We start from the raw sequence: 20,100 nt of genomic DNA on the forward strand, positions 1-20,100 counted from the left end.
ACTGGTAATGCACCAACAGGCACCCCGGGATTAGCAACAAAGACTGGCTGGATGAAGAGTGAACTTTTTTTTGGATGTCATGAAACACTTCATCCACAAATTCACTAGTAGCAAAGACAGTCCTGTGCTTCTAATTTTAGACAATCATGAAAGCCATCTGTCAATTGAGGTAATAGATGTAGCAAAAGCCAATGGGGTGGTTATACTAACTATACCCCCACATACCTCAAACAAACTGCAGCCTCTAGATGTAGGAGTGATCTCTTCATTCAAGGGAACTTATTACTCAGCATTAAATTCCAAACCCTTACACAGGAAAGGCACTCCTCTCACTATTTATGATGTAGCTGCATGTGCCAAATTTGCTCATGACAGATCAATGACACCCACTAACATACGTTTGGCTTTCAAGAAATGTGGAATGTTTCCATTTGATGAAGACATCTTCACTGACGAAGACTTTATGGTCAGCGAAGTAACAGAAAGTGTCGTGGAGGCAAGCAGAACAACTTCAGATGTTAATTCTTTCCATCATATCAAGGCTGCACAATCTGCAGGACAAGCCTCAGTCGATGTCAGCCAGTCACAAGATCTGCAGCAAGCAGGACCATCTGCAGTGCTTAACACCCAAACAGCTTTTCCTAATGGAGTTTCTCCTGAAATAATTCAAGGATATCCAAAAGCAGAGAACAGAAAGAAGAGCAATAAACGTGCGAGAGGACAAAGTTTAATTGCAGCTGATACACCGGAGAAAGATTTGTTGCAATCCACAAACCATCCCAATAAAAAGGTCAAGGTTATGAGCAGGAATCAGATGACTACATTATGAAGAGAGCGATGCCAATGTGGATGTGTCTGGTGAATCTGAGTACAACTTTGAAGACTTGGACAAATTACCAGAAACAGATGATTTCGTTTTGACCAAACTTGAACTGGAAAACAAAACACCGGTTTACTATGTGGGGAAGATTTTGAAACCAAAGGATGACGCAGGGGACTATCAGGTATCATATTTGAGAAAAAAGTGAAAAAATGGAAGTTTTATTTTCCTCAGGTAAAGGATGAAGCTTTTGTTCCAGCTAGCAACGTACTTTACATGCTTCCATGACCTGCTACTGATGGTGTGAGAAAGAGACAAAAATCATGTTTAAAATCTGGAACCAGCTTCAAGTCCATTGATGTTTGGTAATTCCAAAATAATTTACATGACTGTGTGCCTAAAAATTGTACCCCACATGTGGGGCACAATGAACCATTTACCAAATTTTCTTCGAAGGCGTGCAGCTAAAAAACAATTAATGACAATGCAATCATATAAGGCCATTTGATACTTGAATTATTAAACTGTAAGATCTGTAAATCACAACTCTGTAATAAAATTATTGGATGAGTAACACGGAGAAATATTTTTTATGGTTCAATGTGCCCGACTCTTCCCTATGCTTTCATTGTTCCATAGCATTTTCAGTTTTCATGAACACTTGGTGATCATATGGAGATAATGGAAGAACAAAGTAAACAGACATATGAAACAGTTTTTACAATATAAAACTAATTTGTAACATTCTTCAAACAATAATTTCAGTTTTTCTTTAATGCAGTTACCTGATTACATATGGTCAGAAGAATACCAAGAAGTTTTGTTTTCTGAGTACTTCAAGGCTTTTGACAGACTCAGAGAAACAGGATATTTTGTTGGAGAGATGATATGGAATTTTGCTGATTTCAAGACTGCTCAAAGTAAGTAATTAACAGCAGTATTAAGAATATGCTGAAGCATCCATGCATATTTAGATACAGAATTTGAATTAGAAAATTCGTAGCTGATATATTACTTAGTCCTTGTTATTTTTTCATTCTTCTAAAATATCTAATAACTAACTACATCTTTTCTGCCTCTCTCATGCATTTTATCTTTGTCTTCTCGACTGCTGATCTCTTAATTAACATTTTTCTCTTTATATACATCTCAAAAATGATTTCTTTAAACTTTGCCTGCTAACTTGTGTACACATTTATTAGCTTGGTATCAAAATCACAATTTAGGAAAAGATCATTTCTATGTTTCTTTTTGCTAATTAACTGGTTACATTTTATCCTTGTGTATGTTACCACAAAACATCACAAAACAATATCTGTGTATTTATATTAAGATTTGCTGTTGCTTCTCCACACTCTCTCACTTACATAATTTCATTGTTTTTAATAAGGAGAGTTGCTAATTTATTGTTATGAACAAAGTGAAATCTATATTTGCATATTGGTGTCACTATGGCTGCATGCTAGTAACAGTGATATTAATTCCAATGCTGTACCTTATTTGGGGAAAAAAGTCAGTACTGTGCTTCTTCACTTTCTCCCTTTTGATTTCTTGTAGTTTTAAGTAATTTAACAAGTCCTTGAAGGTCTGTATAACATTACACACTTAACACATTTATTTTAATGCTATACAATAATGAAATGGTCACTCAAAGATTTTACCTCACTATACCCGGGCCGCTGAAACATTGCACTTGACGTTTGCGTATGAAGTTGGCAGCGTAACAGAGTAACAAGTGAAGAACGATAGGCGCTAGGCGTTCAGCGTGGGGCGCCAGCCAATCACAGCGCAGTGAGCACCGCTGTTACTCACGTGCTGTGACGTCAAAGTTCCCGCGTTGCCGGCTTTGTTTAGTGAATGTGTATACGACGTGAATTGTATGTTGCTTACCACGTGTTTTCGTTGTACTGTGTGCTATATCGTTGTGACTTTTGTTACGTTGTGAGTGTACATACTTGGAAAATGCCACCGAAAAGACTTCGTTCACCTAGTGACAATCCTTTGCGTCGAGGGGTGCCGCTAAACAGCCAGGCACTGGAGTTACTACGCAGAACTCCTGAGTTTTACGAGCAGAAGAAAAACTACGTAAGCATTCATGGACAGCCATCAGTTCCTGCCGACAAAGTGGTGGAACTTACGTCGAAAACTCTTGGTATTAGTGCAAGAACCGTAGTAAGTAAGGGAGTATTACTACAGAACTTGGAAGATACTGAAGTGAGCCGTAATGATTCCGAGTTGTCTGGATCAAATAATACATTTTTATCAACCCCGGGAAAGAAGAAAAAGCGGCCTAGTCCTATCACAGATTCAGATTCTTTCCAGACTGATGCAATTCGTAGGCATGTTTATGCTTACTACAGCAGAAAAGAGTATCCGACTGTAGCTAAGTTATTAATCTCTTTAAAAGAAAGTGAACTCTTCAGGGGTGGTAAAACATCACTAAAAATTGTGCTAAAAAACATGGGTTTCCGTTACAAAACGCTAGACGGACGCAAAGTACTGTTAGAGAAGGCACATATTGTTACCGCTCGTAGCATTTTCTTGCACAAAATTGTGGGCAGAGACATTCATTCCATAATTTGGCTAGACGAAACGTGGGTTAATGCCGGGGAATCTGTCAGTAAATGTTGGACGGATAACACACCCAGCAGTAGCGGCCATCAGCCGACGGGAAGAGGAACTAGATTAATTGTGGTCCATGCAGGCTCCTCCAGTGGTTTTGTCCCTGACACACTTTTAGTTTTTAGATCAAAAAAGACTGGTGATTACCATGAAGATATGGATCACACACGATTTGTTGAGTGGTTCAGGAACCTTTTAAAACAATTTCCTGTCCCTACAACAATTGTAATGGACAATGCTCCATATCATTCGGTGATACAGAACAAAGCCCCAACCACAAATGATCGGAAAGAAGTTATGGTGCAGTGGTTACAGGCTCGAAATATTGCAGCGGATATGAGTATGACAAAGGTTCTGTTATATTCTCTTGTTAAAGAAAATAAGCCTACGACACCTACATAAGTAGTAGACGAAATTGCCAAGGAGCAGGGTCATACTGTAATAAGGCTGCCACCATATCACTGCCATTTCAACCCTATTGAGTTAATATGGAGTGATGTAAAAATGTTTGTAAGGAACAACAACAAGTCCTTTACAATAACAGAGGTGGAAAAGCTGTTGCGTGAAGTTCTTGTGACTGTGGATGCAGCCTCATGGAGAAAAAAAGTAGAGCACGTCGAGAAATGGTTCAAATGGCTCTGAGCACTATGGGACTTAACTGCTGAGGTTATCAGTCCCCTAGAACTTAGAACTACTTAAACTTAACTAACCTAAGGACATCACACACATCCGTGCCTGAGGCAGGAATCAAACCTGCGACCGTAGCGGTCGCGCGGTTCCAGACTGTAGCGCCTACAACCGCTCGGCCACTCTGGCCGGCCACGTCGAGAAGCTTATACGAGCAGCACAGACAATAGAAGGCATTATCAGTGGCCATGAACAATTAATGATTTGTCTTGCTGATGATGACGATGAAGACGGTTTTGGCGATGAATCGGACAACAGTGACGATGACGAGCTGGATGGAATTGCGCCATTATCGCTGTAAATTGGTGAGTGAAAAATTACTAATATTGGTTATTTATTGCAATCTCGGTTATTATTTATTTTGAAAACTACGTACATTATTGATTTTAAAGTACCAGTCGTCAGATGCTTGTTTTTTGTATTTCTTTGCTCCGTTATCGAAAGGGTGCGCACTGTTATGCTTTTACATGCATTATTATACGGTTGTTTACTTCCTGTCTAGTGCAACTAAAAACGAGTTCTTATATACACTGTAATTGCTCAATCGCTTGCATTTACGAGACGGGACGGAAAACTGTATCGTCTGCTGTGTGTATAGAGGCTGCTGTTGCAACATCGCTATTACAGTATAGCCAACCTAACTAGACAAAAAGCGAACTGTCAAGTGCAATGTTTCGCCGGCGGGGGTATAGTAGTATTCATAGTTACTAAAGTGGCCTGGTGTGAGACAGAACAATCAGTTCTTTTCTTGCAAAAGTTTTTAACTTGTGTATGGAGTGATACATGTCTTTATATCAACTTCACAAATGTGCAGAATGTTTGTTAGAAAAGTATCCGGCCTTATTTCTTTTTTTGCAAACACCTGATGGATTTGAATCTAGCGTATTTGCATGAGCTGACCGTGAACCTTCACGCTTATTTGTGAATTTTTTTCCAGCTGTTGATAGCATCAGTTGCTGGCAAGCAGCAGTTGAGTGAGGTAGTATGTAGTGCTCTTGTCAGTTTTTTGCTGCAAGGGAAATGACGGAATGACTGGAGCAGCTCTACTGCATTAAATTTTGTGAGAAACTGGGTGATAGCCAAGTGGAAACCATTTGAAAGATTCAGACAGCCTTCAGATGATATTGCATCACACAGATTATGGATTGGTACAACCAGCTTAAAGATGGCTGCACACTGGTGGAGAGCGAGTTGTGCTCTGGCCGGCCATCAACATGCTGAAATGACCAGGTCGTTGCCAAAGGAAACACTGTGGTGATGTTGGACTATTGTGTGATTATCAGAGAAATAGTGAAAGGTGAACATCAGCACTTTTTTGACACATTCCATTGTGACCAAACATTTGTGCATGACGAAAATGTCAACAAAACTTGAAATGAAGCTACTGACACTGGAGTAAAAGCAACTTCATGTTGAATTCTCACAGGACACGCTGGACTCCACAAACAGTGACACCCAACTTCATGAACACTGTACTCACTGGTCACAAGACTTGAGTGTATGGGAACAGCCTGGAAATCAAATAATAGTCATCTCAGAACACCAAAGAAGGCCCACCAAGTGCACAGCAATGCCATAGTGATGATGACTGCTTTCTTTGTATCCTGCAGTGTGGTACATCATGAGTATGCACCACAGTGTCAAACAAGCACCAGAGAGTGCCTAGGGGATGTCCTCTGTTACCTACATGACGCCATGCACCACAAGAGACAAGAATTGCAGTCAACAAGGAATTGGTGTCTCCATCATGAGAAAGCTCTGGCACTTTCCTTGCACCTGATTCAGACTTTTTTGGCAAAATACCAGATTCCTGTGCTTCAGCAGCCTCTACATCTACATCTACATCTACATCTACATCTACATCCATACTCCGCAAGCCACCTGACGGTGTGTGGCGGAGGGTACCCTGAGTACCTCTATCGGTTCTCCCTTCTATTCCAGTCTCGTATTGTTCATGGAAAGAAGGATTGTTGGTATGCTTCTGTGTGGGCTCTAATCTCTCTGATTTTATCCTCATGGTCTCCTTGCGAGATATACGTAGGAGGGAGCAATATACTGCTTGACTCTTTGGTGAAGGTATGTTCTCGAAACTTTAACAAAAGCCCGTACCGAGCTACTGAGCGTCTCTCCTGCAGAGTCTTCCACTGGAGTTTATCTATCATCTCCGTAACGCTTTCAGGATTACTAAATGATCCCGTAACGAAGCGCGCTGCTCTCCATTGGAACTTCTCTATCTCTTCTATCAACCCTATCTGGTACGGATCCCACACTGCTGAGCAGTATTCACACAGTGGGCGAACAAGCGTACTGTAACCTACTTCCTTTGTTTTGGGATTGCATTTCCTTAGGATTCTTCCAATGAATCTCAGTCTGGCATCTGCTTTACCGACAATCAACTTTATATGATCATTCCATTTTCAATCACTCCTAATGCGTACTCCCAGATAATTTATGGAATTAACTGCTTCCATTGCTGACCTGCTATTTTGTAGCTAAATGATAAGGGATCTATCTTTCCATGTATTCACAGCACATTACACTTGTCTACATTGAGATTCAATTGCCATTCCCTGCACCATGCGTCAATTCGCTGCAGATCCTCCTGCATTTCAGCACAATTTTCCATTGTTGCAACCTCTCGATACACCACAGCATCATCTGCAAAAAGCCTCAGTGAACTTCCGATGTCATCCACCAGGTCATTTATGTATATTGTGAATAGCAACGGTCCTATGACACTCCCCTGCGGCACACCTGAAATCACCCTTACTTCGGAAGACTTCTCTCCATTGAGAATGACATGCTGCGTCCTGTTATCTAGGAACTCCTCAATCCAATCACACAATTGGTATGATAGTCCATATGCTCTCACTTTGTTCATTAAACGACTGTGGGGAACTGTATCGAATGCCTTGCGGAAGTCAAGAAACACGGCATCTACCTGTGAACCCGTGTCTATGGCCCTCTGAGTCTCGTGGACGAATATCGCGAGCTGGGTTTCACACGACCGTCTTTTTCAAAACCCATGCTGATTCCTACAGAGTAGATTTCTAGTCTCCAGAAAAGTCATTATACTCGAACATAATACGTGTTCCAAAATTCTACAACTGATCGACGTTAGAGATATAGGTCTATAGTTCTGCACATCTGTTCGACGTCCCTTCTTGAAAACTGGGATGGCCTGTGCCCTTTTCCAATCCTTTGGAACGCTACGCTCTTCTAGAGACCTACGGTACACCCCTGCAAGAAGGGGGGCAAGTTCCTTTGCGTACTCTGTGTAAAATCGAACTGGTATCCCATTAGGTCCAGCGGCCTTTCCTCTTTTGAGCGATTTTAATTGTTTCTCTATCCCTCTGTCGTCTATTTTGATACCTACAATTTTGTCATCTGTGCAACAATCTAGAGAAGGAACTACAGTGCAGTCTTCCTCTGTGAAACAGCTTTGGAAAAAGACATTTAGTATTTCGGCCTTTAGTCTGTCATCCTCTGTTTCAGTACCATTTTGGTCACAGAGTGTCTGAACATTTTGTTTTGATCCACCTACCGCTTTGACATTAGACCAAAATTTCTTAGGATTTTCTGCCAAGTCAGTACATAGAACTTTACTTTCGAATTCATTGAACGCCTCTCACATAGCCCTCCTCACACTACATTTCGCTTCGCGTAATTTTTGTTTGTCTGCAAGGCTTTGGCTATGTTTATGTTTGCTGTGAAGTTCCCTTTGCTTCCGCAGCAGTTTCCGAACTCGGTTGTTGTACCACGGTGGCTCTTTTCCATCTCTTATAATCTTGCTTGGCACATACTCATCCAACGCATATTGTACGGTGGTTTTGAACTTCGTCCACTGATCCTCAACACTATCTGTACTTGAGACAAAACTTTTGTGTTGAGCCGTCAGGTACTCTCTAATCTGCTTTTTGTCACTTTTGCTAAACAGAAAAATCTTCCTACCTTTTTTAATATTTCTATTTACGGCTGAACTCATCGATGCCGTAACCGCTTTATGATCGCTGATTCCCTGTTCTGCGTTAACTGTTTCAAATAGTTCAGATCTGTTTGTCACCAGAAGGTCTAATATGTTATGGTCATGAGTCGGTTCTCTGTTTAACTGCTCAAGGTAGTTTTCAGATAAAGCACTTAAAAAAATTTCACTGGATTCTTTGTCCCTGCCACCCGTTATGAACGTTTGAGCCTCCCAGTCTATATCCGGCAAATTAAAATCTCCACCCAGAACTATAACATGGTGGGGAAATCTACTCGAAATATTTTCCAAATTATCCTTCAGGTGCTCAGCCACAACAGCTGCTGAGCCAGGGGGCCTATAGAGACATCCAATTACCATGTCTGGGCCTGCTTCAACCGTGACCTTCACCCAAACTATTTCACATTTTGGATCTCCGTCAATTTCCTTTGATAATATTGCACTTCTTATTGCTATAAACACGCCTCCCCCTTCACTGTCCAGCCTGTCTCTGCGGTATACATTCCAATCTGAGTTTAGGATTTCATTACTGTTTACGTCTGGTTTCAGCCAACTTTCTGTCCCTAGTACTATATGGGCGTTGTGACCGTTTATTAATGAGAGCAGTTCTGGGACCTTTCTGTAGACGCTCCTGCAGTTTACTATTAGCACATTAATATTGTTATTTCCTGTTGCATTTTGCCTACTCCTACCTTGCCGCGTCTCAGGAGGCGTCTTGTTGGTCCTAGGGAGGGAATTCTCTAACCTAAAAAACCCCCATGTGCACTCCACACGTACTCTGCTACCCTTTTAGCTGCTTCTGGCGTGTAGTGCATGCCTGACCTATTCAGGCGGACCCTACATTTCTCCACCCGATAGCGGAGGTCGAGAAATTTGCACCCCAGATCTCCTCACAATCGTCTGAGCCTCTGGTTTAAGCCTTCCACTCGGCTCCAAACCAGAGGACCGCGATCGGTTCTGGGAACGATACTACAAATAGTTAGCTCTGATTCCACTCTGTGAGCGAGGCTTTCCGCCTTCACCAATTCCGCCAACCGCCTGTACGAACTGAGGATGACCTCTGAACCCAGATGGCAGGAGTCATTGGTGCCGACATGAGCAACAATTTGCAGTCGGGTGCACCCAGTGCTCTCTATCGCCGCCGGTAGGGCCTCCTCCACATCTCGGATGAGACCCCCCGGCAAGCAGACAGAGTGAACACTGGCCTTCTTCCCCGACCTTTCCGCTATTTCCCTAAGGGGCTCCATCACCCGCCTAATGTTGGAGCTCCCAATAACTAATAAACCCTGCCCCCGTGTGCCTGCTCGGACCTTGCTGAAGGAGCAGCCACATGTCCACTCACAGGCAGAGCGGGCGATGCCACACGGCCAGCCTCCACATTTATCCTCTGCCTCGTGCGCCGCGAACGCCGCTGAACCTGCCACTCCCCTTGGGGAGAGGGTTTCCCAACCGCGCCCGGTACCCGTGAAGATGTCTCGACAGCAGGGACAGTGGGTGAAGCATGTAACACCTGGGGTGTACCATGCGACGCACCATACTCCCCACTGCCGCTACACTCCGAGGCAGCAGCCTGAAGACGGCTGACTGCGGCCATCAACACGTTCAGCTGTTCACAAACAGTGGCCAGCTCCTCCTGCATCCATACACAGCAGTCACACATCCTATCCATCCTAAGAAATCAATTTACTGTAGAGAGTTAATCAACTTTTAACTAGACTGCTAATTCACTAAAGGCGGCTGATAGTTGACTAAACTGTGGTTGCTAGACACTTCTTGTAGAAAACGATGAAAATAGCACTACCTGTCTCTGGACTGTATTGAAAACAAACACTAGCACTACTGGCACTATGGTTGACTAAAGGGACTCTCTCTGACTGTATTCAAAACAAACACTCGACAATTAAAGCTTCCTAAAAGCAAAAACACATGGAAGAAGAAGTGACAAGTAAGAAAAATACAGTTAATACTTAAATTAAGGTAGCTCACTGCACAGCAGATGTGAAGCAGACGGCGGTTAGGACGACACTCCTTACTCTCCTGACATGCCCCCATGTGGCTTTTGGCTGTTCCCCAAACTCAAGAGACCATTGAAAGGGATGTGATTTCAGACAAGAGAGGACATTATGGCAGCAACGACAGCTGAGCTAAACTAATAACTGAAAGAGTCTCTTTTGGCATGCCTCCAAGAATGGCAGCACCACTGGGAGAAGTGTGAGGAGCCTAAGGGAACTACTTTGAGGGTGATTATGTGCCCCATGCTCCAGGTAAACCAGTTTTTTTCCCAGCCAAATTGAGGATACTTTTCTAACAGACCTCATATGCTCAGAGAAAAATGGCAACAAAAGTAGGCCTACCTGGTGAGGTTAAGATTTTGAAACATTTGCGCACTAAATTCTGACCATTTATTCTTTGCCATTTTCTATATAGGTAGATAGTCTTATGGTGGATAAAGGCACTTCAGTCTATCATCCCATAGAATTTTATTATCATCTTGAATGTCTGTAATAGTCTTTTTATAAAGTCATATATTTATTAATTTATTTACATTTTTTTGCATGGAGCCAGCACAATGCTGCCTTTTGGAAATGCCGGAAGTAATATTATGAGAATTATACATTTGTAAAATATGTTGCATACTACAACTGTTGATCTTATATCTATTTTACATCTTTATTACTTTATGATTTATATGATACTAGTTCATATCACAACCCATGTCTTAGTATTTTTTAAACAAATATAAACATTTCTCTATCCAAAATGATTTTAAATTTATGTTAAAATCAGACACCTTAGATGTTCTTAAATAGTTTGGTAGTTTGTTAAGCCAAATCAAACCATTGTTATATAAGATTCTTTTTGTCGTTTTCAATTTGGTCCTTTTCTGAAAGTAGTTATGTTTTGTTCTAGTGTTGTGGCTTGTACATTGCTCTACTTGATAACTTTGGTTGACTTGTAAAAATAATTAAGTGATTTAAATAAGCATTAAAATTTATTGTTAAGTACTGGTGCTACACAAACACTTCACATCAGTATTTTCTATGGCCTATCCCATATATATGTCTTATTGCTTCTTTGTATAATAGCAATTTTCTTTTTAAGTGGACATCAGGTATACAGCTCTGCAATTCAATCCCATAGTTGAGAAAGATGTAAATTGTTCCACAGTAAATTATTTCTAATGATTTACTAGGAACTACCTTCATGAGCTATGGAGATGTAAACTTACATTGACTTTTTCACATACAAAGTTAATGTGGTTTGTCCATCACATATTTGTATCAATGTACACAACCGGAAATTTACAGCTGTCAGTTTCTGCTGCCAAGATGTCACATACATAATTTATGCTGGTGTGGTGAAAACTGCCAGTTTTAAATGCCAGTAATTGAGATTTGTTTACATTTGACTGAAGACCCTGATTGTTGAAGTATGTTGTCAATTCCGTAACCTTACTATTAGTGAAAGATTCTAGCTCCTAATATCCTCTACCACAGCATTTGATTTATGTTTCATCTGCATAGCTTACGAAGTGGAAGTTTATGTGTTTTGCAATGTTGTTAATATATATATAAGCAAGAGAAAGGGAACAAGGATTGAGCCCTAATACACTGTTTCTTGGTATGTCAGTTTGGTGCATTGCTTATAATTCAACAGGCATGTTGCTGTAAGAAGCATTGGTGTATTCCCCACATAATATAAAATCAGTTTTTTAAAGAGGTGTTTTACCTTGTTGAATGCTTTTGTCATTTCTAAAAATATACCAACAATTGGTGTCCTCTGGCCGAACAGACAGTATACGCTATGGAATAAATGTGTAACTGCAGTGGTTGTACTTCTTACTTTTGTGAAGCCATGCTGACAGCCTATAAGCAGTTTGTGTTTTCTGAAAAAGGCACTAAGCTTGACAGGATAATATTTTTTAATATCTTACTAAGGTAGGGAATTAGTGATGTTCCTTACTTCACTTTTTATGCAATTGTTTCACAACAGTGATGTTTAGAACAGCTGGATACATGTTTTCTCTAAAGCTGCAATTAATCAGGTAGGTAAGAGGTTATAACATTTCTTTGAAGCACACCTTAGTAATTGCACCAGATACTCCAATGTTTTCCAACTCTTCAGATACTGAATTTCAGCAAAACTTAAAAATGTCTCCTCAAACCTATTTATACAATGATGTGGTTTGGGTTGGGTTTCTCTATGTTTTAAACTGCTGAAGAATAAATGAGAAAAATGAATGGTGCGACAGCTGGCAGCTTTCCCTAAACGTAGATAAATGTAATATAATGCGCATACATAGGGGCAGAAATCCATTCCAGTACGATTATGCCATAGGTGGTAAATCATTGGAAGCGGTAACGACCGTAAAATACTTAGGAGTTACTATCCGGAGCGATCTGAAGTGGAATGATCACATAAAACAAATAGTGGGAAAAGCAGGCGCCAGGTTGAGATTCATAGGAAGAATTCTAAGAAAATGTGACTCATCGACGAAAGAAGTAGCTTACAAAACGCTTGTTCGTCCGATTCTTGAGTATTGCTCATCAGTATGGGACCCTTACCAGGTTGGATTAATAGAAGAGATAGACATGATCCAGCGAAAAGCAGCGCGATTCGTCATGCGGACATTTAGTCAGCGCGAGAGCGTTACGGAGATGCTGAACAAGCTCCAGTGGCGGACACTTCAAGAAAGGCGTTACGCAATACGGAGAGGTTTATTATCGAAATTACGAGAGAGCACATTCCGGGAAGAGATGGGCAACATATTACTACCGCCCACATATATCTCGCGTAATGATTACAACGAAAAGATCCGAGAAATTAGAGCAAATATGGAGACTTACAAGCAGTCGTTCTTCCCACGCACAATTCATGAATGGAACAGGGAAGGGGGGATCAGATAGTGGTACAATAAGTACCCTCCGCCACACACCGTAAGGTGGCTCGCGGAGTATAGATGTAGATGTAGATGTAGATGGGTAATAATTATTAAAAGTAGTTAGTCTGAAATAACTCTTTTGTTGAAGTCCATTATGGTTTCTTCATTTTGTAGGCTCCGTTGTTTTGAAGTATTACTCATTGCTATTGGTTGCAGTAGGATATGTAGGTCCAACTTCTGCACTGGATATTAATATGACTAATAAAATTTGATGGTGTTGTAAACATAATTATTCCACTTTTCTTCAGTCTATCATTGTTACTCACAACTGCACAAATATATGTGACAAATTCAACCAACATGTATCACTTTGCTCCAAAATGTCAAAATGCTACTTAAATGTCAAAAAGTACAAAGATCAATAGTGCACCAAAGATACAAATCTAGTACTGCAAAGATAATTATTTTCAAAGATAATTTTGTTTGGATTAACAGTGATTTATAAGTGTTAATACTTTACATTACAAATGTTTCCAAGTTATCTTCCGGAAGACTACAGAAACAACAGTGACAATAATAATAATAATATTAATAATAATAATTTTAAATGTTTCCCCAAAATAAAATTTTAGTATTTTCTATCTTTGCATTTTTATTGTTGTTGTTGTTGTGGTCTTCAGTCCTGAGACTGGCTTGATGCAGCTCTCCATGCTACCCTATCCTGTGCAAGCTTCTTCATCTCCCAGTACTTACTGCAACCCACATCCTTCTGAATCTGCTTAGTGCATTCATCTCTTGGTCTCCCTCTACGATTTTTACCCTCCACGCTGCCCTCCAATGCTAAATTTGTGATCCCTTGATGCCTCAGAACATGTCCTACTAACCGGTCCCTTCTTTTTGTCAAGTTGTGCCACATACTCCTCTTCTCCCCAATTCTATTCAATACTTCATCATTAGTTATGTGATCTACCCATCTAATCTTCAGCATTCTTCTGTATCACCACATTTCAAAAGCTTCTATTCTCTTCTTGTCCAAACTATTTATCGTCCATGTTTCACTTCCATACATGGCTACACTCCATACAAATACTTTCAGAAACGACTTCCTAACACTTAAATCTATACTCGATGTTAACAAATTTCTCTTCTTCAGAAACGCTTTCCTTGCCATTACCAGTCTACATTTTCATAGGGGAATATAAATTAGGTATAGCTTTATTATTTATGTACTCAAAGATAAGAAAATATTTTTATGATCTCAAAACAATGCCTCAGTGTCGAGGGATCTGTCTGTCTGAGTGTATCAACTACACTGGGTACTTTTATGTATTGAGTACTACTATTGTTTGTTGGTATCAACAAGTATAAAACATAACACAAATAGGCAACTGATCAGCTCTAACAGAATAATCCACCAACAATCTTGTAAACATGAAAAAGTGAACAAAATTCTGATACTAAAATAATGGAACTGCCCAATGTTTAATTTTGGCAAGCATAAATAATTAATTTTCTGAAGAACAATTTTCTGAAATTGAAATGTATGGGTATTGTAGCCTCATTGTTATCTATATAATTTAGCACTTGTTAGCTGTGCTTTCATTGAAACAGGCTGAAAAATCAGTGTTGAAAGTAGGCTAATGTCAATAATGTAGGCTATACCAGATTAGTGCAAGTGCAAGTACAATGTTTGTACTACAGCAGATTTGTAGTACAAACACTGTACTTGTACTTACATGTTGGATGAACTACTATTTATGGCCAGTCCATGTTCCATCTACTTAAATTATACATAGATAAATAGCTATCCACATACTACACTGATATCCAGCAGTATTGCTCAAGTGCAGTAACCTAACACAAACATAACTGAATATGCAACAATCTTGAGATTTATGGATTTCAAGAACATTTCCATTTCCTCATCTGGATCTACTATTAAGTTAGCAGTTAGAAAGCTGAATGGTATCCAGACAAGCTGGGCTGACTAAATAATTTGCAGGGTTTGAAGAGTTCAATCAGCAGAACACAAAGTTTATATATGAAATTCATGGCCCAGGAATCAAATATTGACAGATAATGAAATAACTGCCAGTGTCACCAACAATCAGGTCCCTTGCAGCAATGGAGAAGAGGCTGGTAACCATGACCAAGCTACAGAAGAATTATCCCCTAAGGAAAACTTTTATTACTTTGGATAGAGTGGTTAAAACAGAAAGGAAAATCTGATGCTCTCCAAGTGCTGAATTTACAAAGTTTCTGAGATTTAGAAGGAAAGAAATGAATTTAAGTTTTGAAGAAGAAACCTCTTTTGGACTGATTTTCCTAAACTGTATGTTTACTTTTATGTCCACGCTGACCTTTTCAAACTAGGCTATGTAGTCTAACAAAGGAAAATCCAGAATGGAATGTAACAATGGTGGAGATGCTGAGTTGCAGATACGCACAACAGAAGGACTCCCACAACTAAAGCTTTCAGCCATTAAGGTCTTCATCAACAGTAAACAACACACACACACACACACACACACACACACACGCACGCACAAATGCAACACATACACACGACTGCAGTCTCAGGCAAATGAAACCACACTCTGTGGTGTGTGGTTTCAGTTGCCTGCGACTGGAGTCATGTGTGTGAGTTGTGTTTCCATGAGAGAGAGAGAGAGAGAGAGAGAGAGAGAGAGAAGAGAGAGAGAGAGAGAGAGAGATAGTGTTATTTGTAAGACAAGTGATGCAAACTATGTGTGTACAGTTTAGTGTTTCAGTCAGTGTTTTCATATTTCTAGGAACACTCGGTTTTTGTAAATGATGATTTATCCAAAATATCCCATTCCCTACTGCTTCAGATTATTGATGTTCTACTGCCTTGTTTGTGGTAGGGCTGATTCCACATTTAGTAGGTCACAGACACAGTACTTTGGATCTGTACCAGTATATCTGTAATGTAAAGGAAACCTGAGAATTCATATTATAAAGCAGCATATTTAAAGTTTGTTGGAATTTCCTAAAAGCTCTCATTATCAAACACTGAATGAGTATAACCTGCATAATTTACTCTCAGTTTTAATAAAAGCTGATTTTTCACAGATCTTCCTATTTTTGATGTCATATCTCTTGAACCTCATATTTTTTGTACAATGATATAATTTTGCATGTACATTCAGTGGTAAATGTGGATGCTGTCTGCAGAATGTGTTGTGAATGGGGTTACTAATAAAAGAAGTAGGAAATTAATGTCATACCTGGTACCAAATTTTTACTACATGAACAACAAAAATGTTTTAAGTGATAAACTTTTTCCTTTCATTATTTTATTGAGGTATCACTGAAAAAAGGTTTGGAAAAGTTTGAAATTATGCATAAAGTTTAATAGAAGCAGTTAAGAGCTCTCACTCTCAAATACTTAATGCAAAGCCAATTTGCATACCATGAGCTTGTGCTGCTTCAAGAAAAACACACAGTTACAAAACTTAAATACTTCATTTATTGTGTTACATCTTTAATGTAAGGTTACACATCTTAATGAGTAGATAATGACAGCATCTTGAATTTTTTAATTTGATCAATAATTGTATGATATATTAAAGACAAAATTTTTTGTTGCCTCTGGAAGCTATTAAATAGACAACTTGAACTGAGTTTATTTGATGTTTTAGTTGGTTAGTGATATAGGTTATGAACATGTGATATTTACATATTCAAATAAGGATACCACTTAAGGAAGCATTGTATAATTGCAGCATACACACGAGTTGGTGGAAACAAGAAAGGAATTTTCACAAGAGCACGTCAGCCGAAGATGGCAGCATATATGGTGAGAGAGCGCTACTGGACCCTTGCAAGAGAAGATTACAATGTAACACTTCCTGAAGATCTTGGCCTATATGTCTGCAGTACATGCCAAAACTAGATGCCACTTTACACATCACAGTCTATACCTGCATCCATATTTATAGTAATTCACTTTATGCTCTTCTGTGTTTTATTTACTAAAGCAGTTATAAAATGACACCATCTATCTTAAAATAAAACTTTTAACGTACTATATCTTTTTCATGCTACCTTTATTCAGTTACTATTTCTTATGCTTGTATCCACTTGGGGGGGGGGGGGGGGGGGGGTGAGTGGGCGAGTGAGGCACATAATTGCTCTTAATACAGAAATCAATATAACTTGTAAGTGGAAACAATGAACAAATACTCACATGATAAAAGTGAGTAATGGGTGGTACATAGACAGCCTTAATCGTCATAAAATTGAAGCTGCTTTTGTTCTTCTTGTAATTGTAAAACACACCGACACACACAAACAAATCTTCACGTATGCAACTGGGGAAATGTTGGCAGTATTTGAGTGTTTGGATGGAGGGTGGACAGATAGAAAGCTGAAATGACTAGTGCAGAATGCAAGATGAAGATTTATGAACTAATGAGAGGTAAGGATTTATGGGAATTGATGTATACAACCACGATAAAAAATAAATGAGCCTCCTTTTATTACTAAGGAACTTTATCCATTACAAATTCCATGAAAATCCATCACCTTTGTGGCAGTGGGAAGCAGTTTACTGTGAACACATTCTTGAACTTTGTAAAGACGTTATTTACAACATCTAGCACAAGTGAAACAAAAATGATGCTTTAATTTTTTTTTTACCTACCAAGTATTTTTAGTTAGTGGTGTTGCCTTGAAAGTGAAACCTATTTGAGCCCGTATGTGTACATTTTTTCCTTACGCAGTTCAAAACTATTTCTGTATATCATTTCCTCTTTGGCTTCAAAGGAGTTCCACTTTTTTGGCCTTTTGGTGAAGTATGGGAACACATTCATTGTAAACAGCTTGTGCATTGCCAATGAGTTGATCAGTTTCAAGTCAACTTGTCATGACCTGCCATAGTTCCAGATTAAAAAGTGTCTGTGCACTAATATGTCCCGTTGTAGCTTCATGTGATCCCCATTTCATCACATCGGTAGATGCTGTATTCCTCCTCTTCACCTCAAGGTTCTAATTATATACTTTCTTTTCTGATATTTTTTTAGGAAGTGGACCATGAAAGGTTCAGTTGATAACGGTTATTGGTGGATCACTATCTTTATTGTTTATTGTCACAGTAATCATTTCAAACTGTTGTAACTACTCTAAGATTTAGCAATGTTCTGTATGCCCTATTACAACATTAATCAGTTCACACTGAAACATTAAGACCATAACAACACTGCATGAATAAATATCTTGGTACGTTAATGAGTAATGCCAACCATACCGACTATCACCACTGTCCACTTGCTACTCAAATCCTATACCAAGAATGTGCATGGAACAGTGGTCATACATTAAAAAAGATTATCAGTGAGCAACGTTTACTCTGAAATGCTGGACACAGCTACCATAGTGGTAGCTGTGATAAATTAACACGTACTCTTTGGTAACACTAATCAATAAACTTACAAAAAGTCATAAAAAGCCATAAATATTTAGAGGTGAGAGGATACAGGATCCCCACATGTGGATACTGTCTGATATATAATCTAACTTACACACATTTGTTAAGATTTTGTGCCTGGATTATGTGTGTGTGTATTTTTTGCAAGTAAAGCAAGCACGATTGTACAAATATTTGTAAAATAAGAGAAAGTTATAATAGTCTGCTCAGCATAGGTTTCAATCATTGCCTTAAATGGAGCTGAATAGAAATTTTATAGACTAGGCATAGCAACTATCTCGTGAACGAAATTCTTTTATTGTATTTTTCCAGGTTGTGGTTACACAAATAGCATTACAATTTGTTCAAATTACTTAGAAAATCATCATCAAACATTCTCTTTAACAGAAAAGAAAGAAGACGAATAATAAAACATGGGCAAAACTAAACTAAAATTCAAACTAACTTCTGCACACAGCGACATGTACTTGAAAATGTTACATAGTAACTTGTCAAAGTATGACAGAACAGGGCAGGAGAGCTTTTCAAGTGTAAACTTATCTGGTCTGAATGTTGTAACTTGTAATGAACCTTGCCCCTTTGGAAATATCGCATGTCAACTGAAATGTTCAATACCGTATATATTTTGCCCAGACTTGGGCTAGTTTCCTTGCTTAAATTATACATTTCTCATATGTATATATCTCTCAACATTTCTGATTGTCAAAAACTATTTTTTGTTAATCAATATGAATATTGATTCTCAGTTGAAGTGGTGTGAACACACAAAGGTACTTGCAAACAGATTGTCATCAGCATGTTATGCCCTTGGAATCCTATCATCAGTGTGTAACATGCAGTGTCTTTTAGTTACATATTATTCATATGTACACTCAATTCTTAGCTATGGAATTCTTTTTGGGGGAACAAATGCACAAAATATGAACAAAATTTTCAAACTCCAGAAAAGAGCCATAAGAATAATAACCAAAAATACTAGTCGAGCTCATTGTAAAGATCTGTTCAGAACACTGGGGATTTTAACTGCTCCATGTGAGTACATTTATCAGTCAGTTGCACACATCAAAAATAACATTGGTAATTATTGCACAAACAACTCTGTCCATGACCATGCAACAAGAGATAGACTCAACTTACATTTACCAAGATAAAATAAACATAAAACTCAAAACAGCATTTTCTACCAAGGAATAAAACTGTGCAACAAATTACAAAAAGAGATTAAAGAAAATGCCAAAATACGTTACTTAAAAAGACAGCAAAAAAGTACTTGTTATGCAATACATTTTATACATTGAAGGATTACTTAGCTAAAACAGAGTAGGGGTTTAATAGAGAATGCTATACAAATAAATAATATTAATAATGATAATGAAATACCCAACAATCCACATAATACCTTCAATTTATGTTTTTTTTTCCTTTCTACAAATACTTACCCCCAAGCTATGCATAGCACAATACTAACACTTCTTCCTCTTTCTGAGCTCAACATTTCACTCGTTATGGAGGGATGCTGTCTCATTTTTTCAGTATAGCAATTGGGAAGTTGCGGTACAGAAAATGGCCCAGAGATCACCAGTGAGTGTGTGTGTGTGTGTGTGTGTGTGTGTGTGTGTGTAGCGAGTGAAGTTTTATGAAATAATGTGTGTATAGTG

At 38.9% G+C, this 20,100-nt stretch overlaps 1 protein-coding gene across 1 annotated transcript in view; it reads left to right on the forward strand.

The window, feature by feature from the left end:
• LOC126249963 (beta-glucuronidase-like) overlaps positions 1-17,041 on the forward strand; it is a 150,417-nt gene extending 133,376 nt beyond the window's left edge. The window contains exons 12-13 of the mRNA XM_049951520.1: positions 1,602-1,740; positions 16,740-17,041. Coding sequence (XP_049807477.1) covers positions 1,602-1,740; positions 16,740-16,909 — 309 coding nt within the window. The 3' untranslated portion in view covers positions 16,910-17,041. The remainder of the gene's footprint in view (positions 1-1,601; positions 1,741-16,739) is intronic.
• Positions 17,042-20,100: the final 3,059 nt, after the last annotated feature.

Source organism: Schistocerca nitens, chromosome 1 (assembly GCF_023898315.1).
Source record: "Schistocerca nitens isolate TAMUIC-IGC-003100 chromosome 1, iqSchNite1.1, whole genome shotgun sequence".
Lineage (NCBI taxonomy): Eukaryota > Metazoa > Arthropoda > Insecta > Orthoptera > Acrididae > Schistocerca > Schistocerca nitens.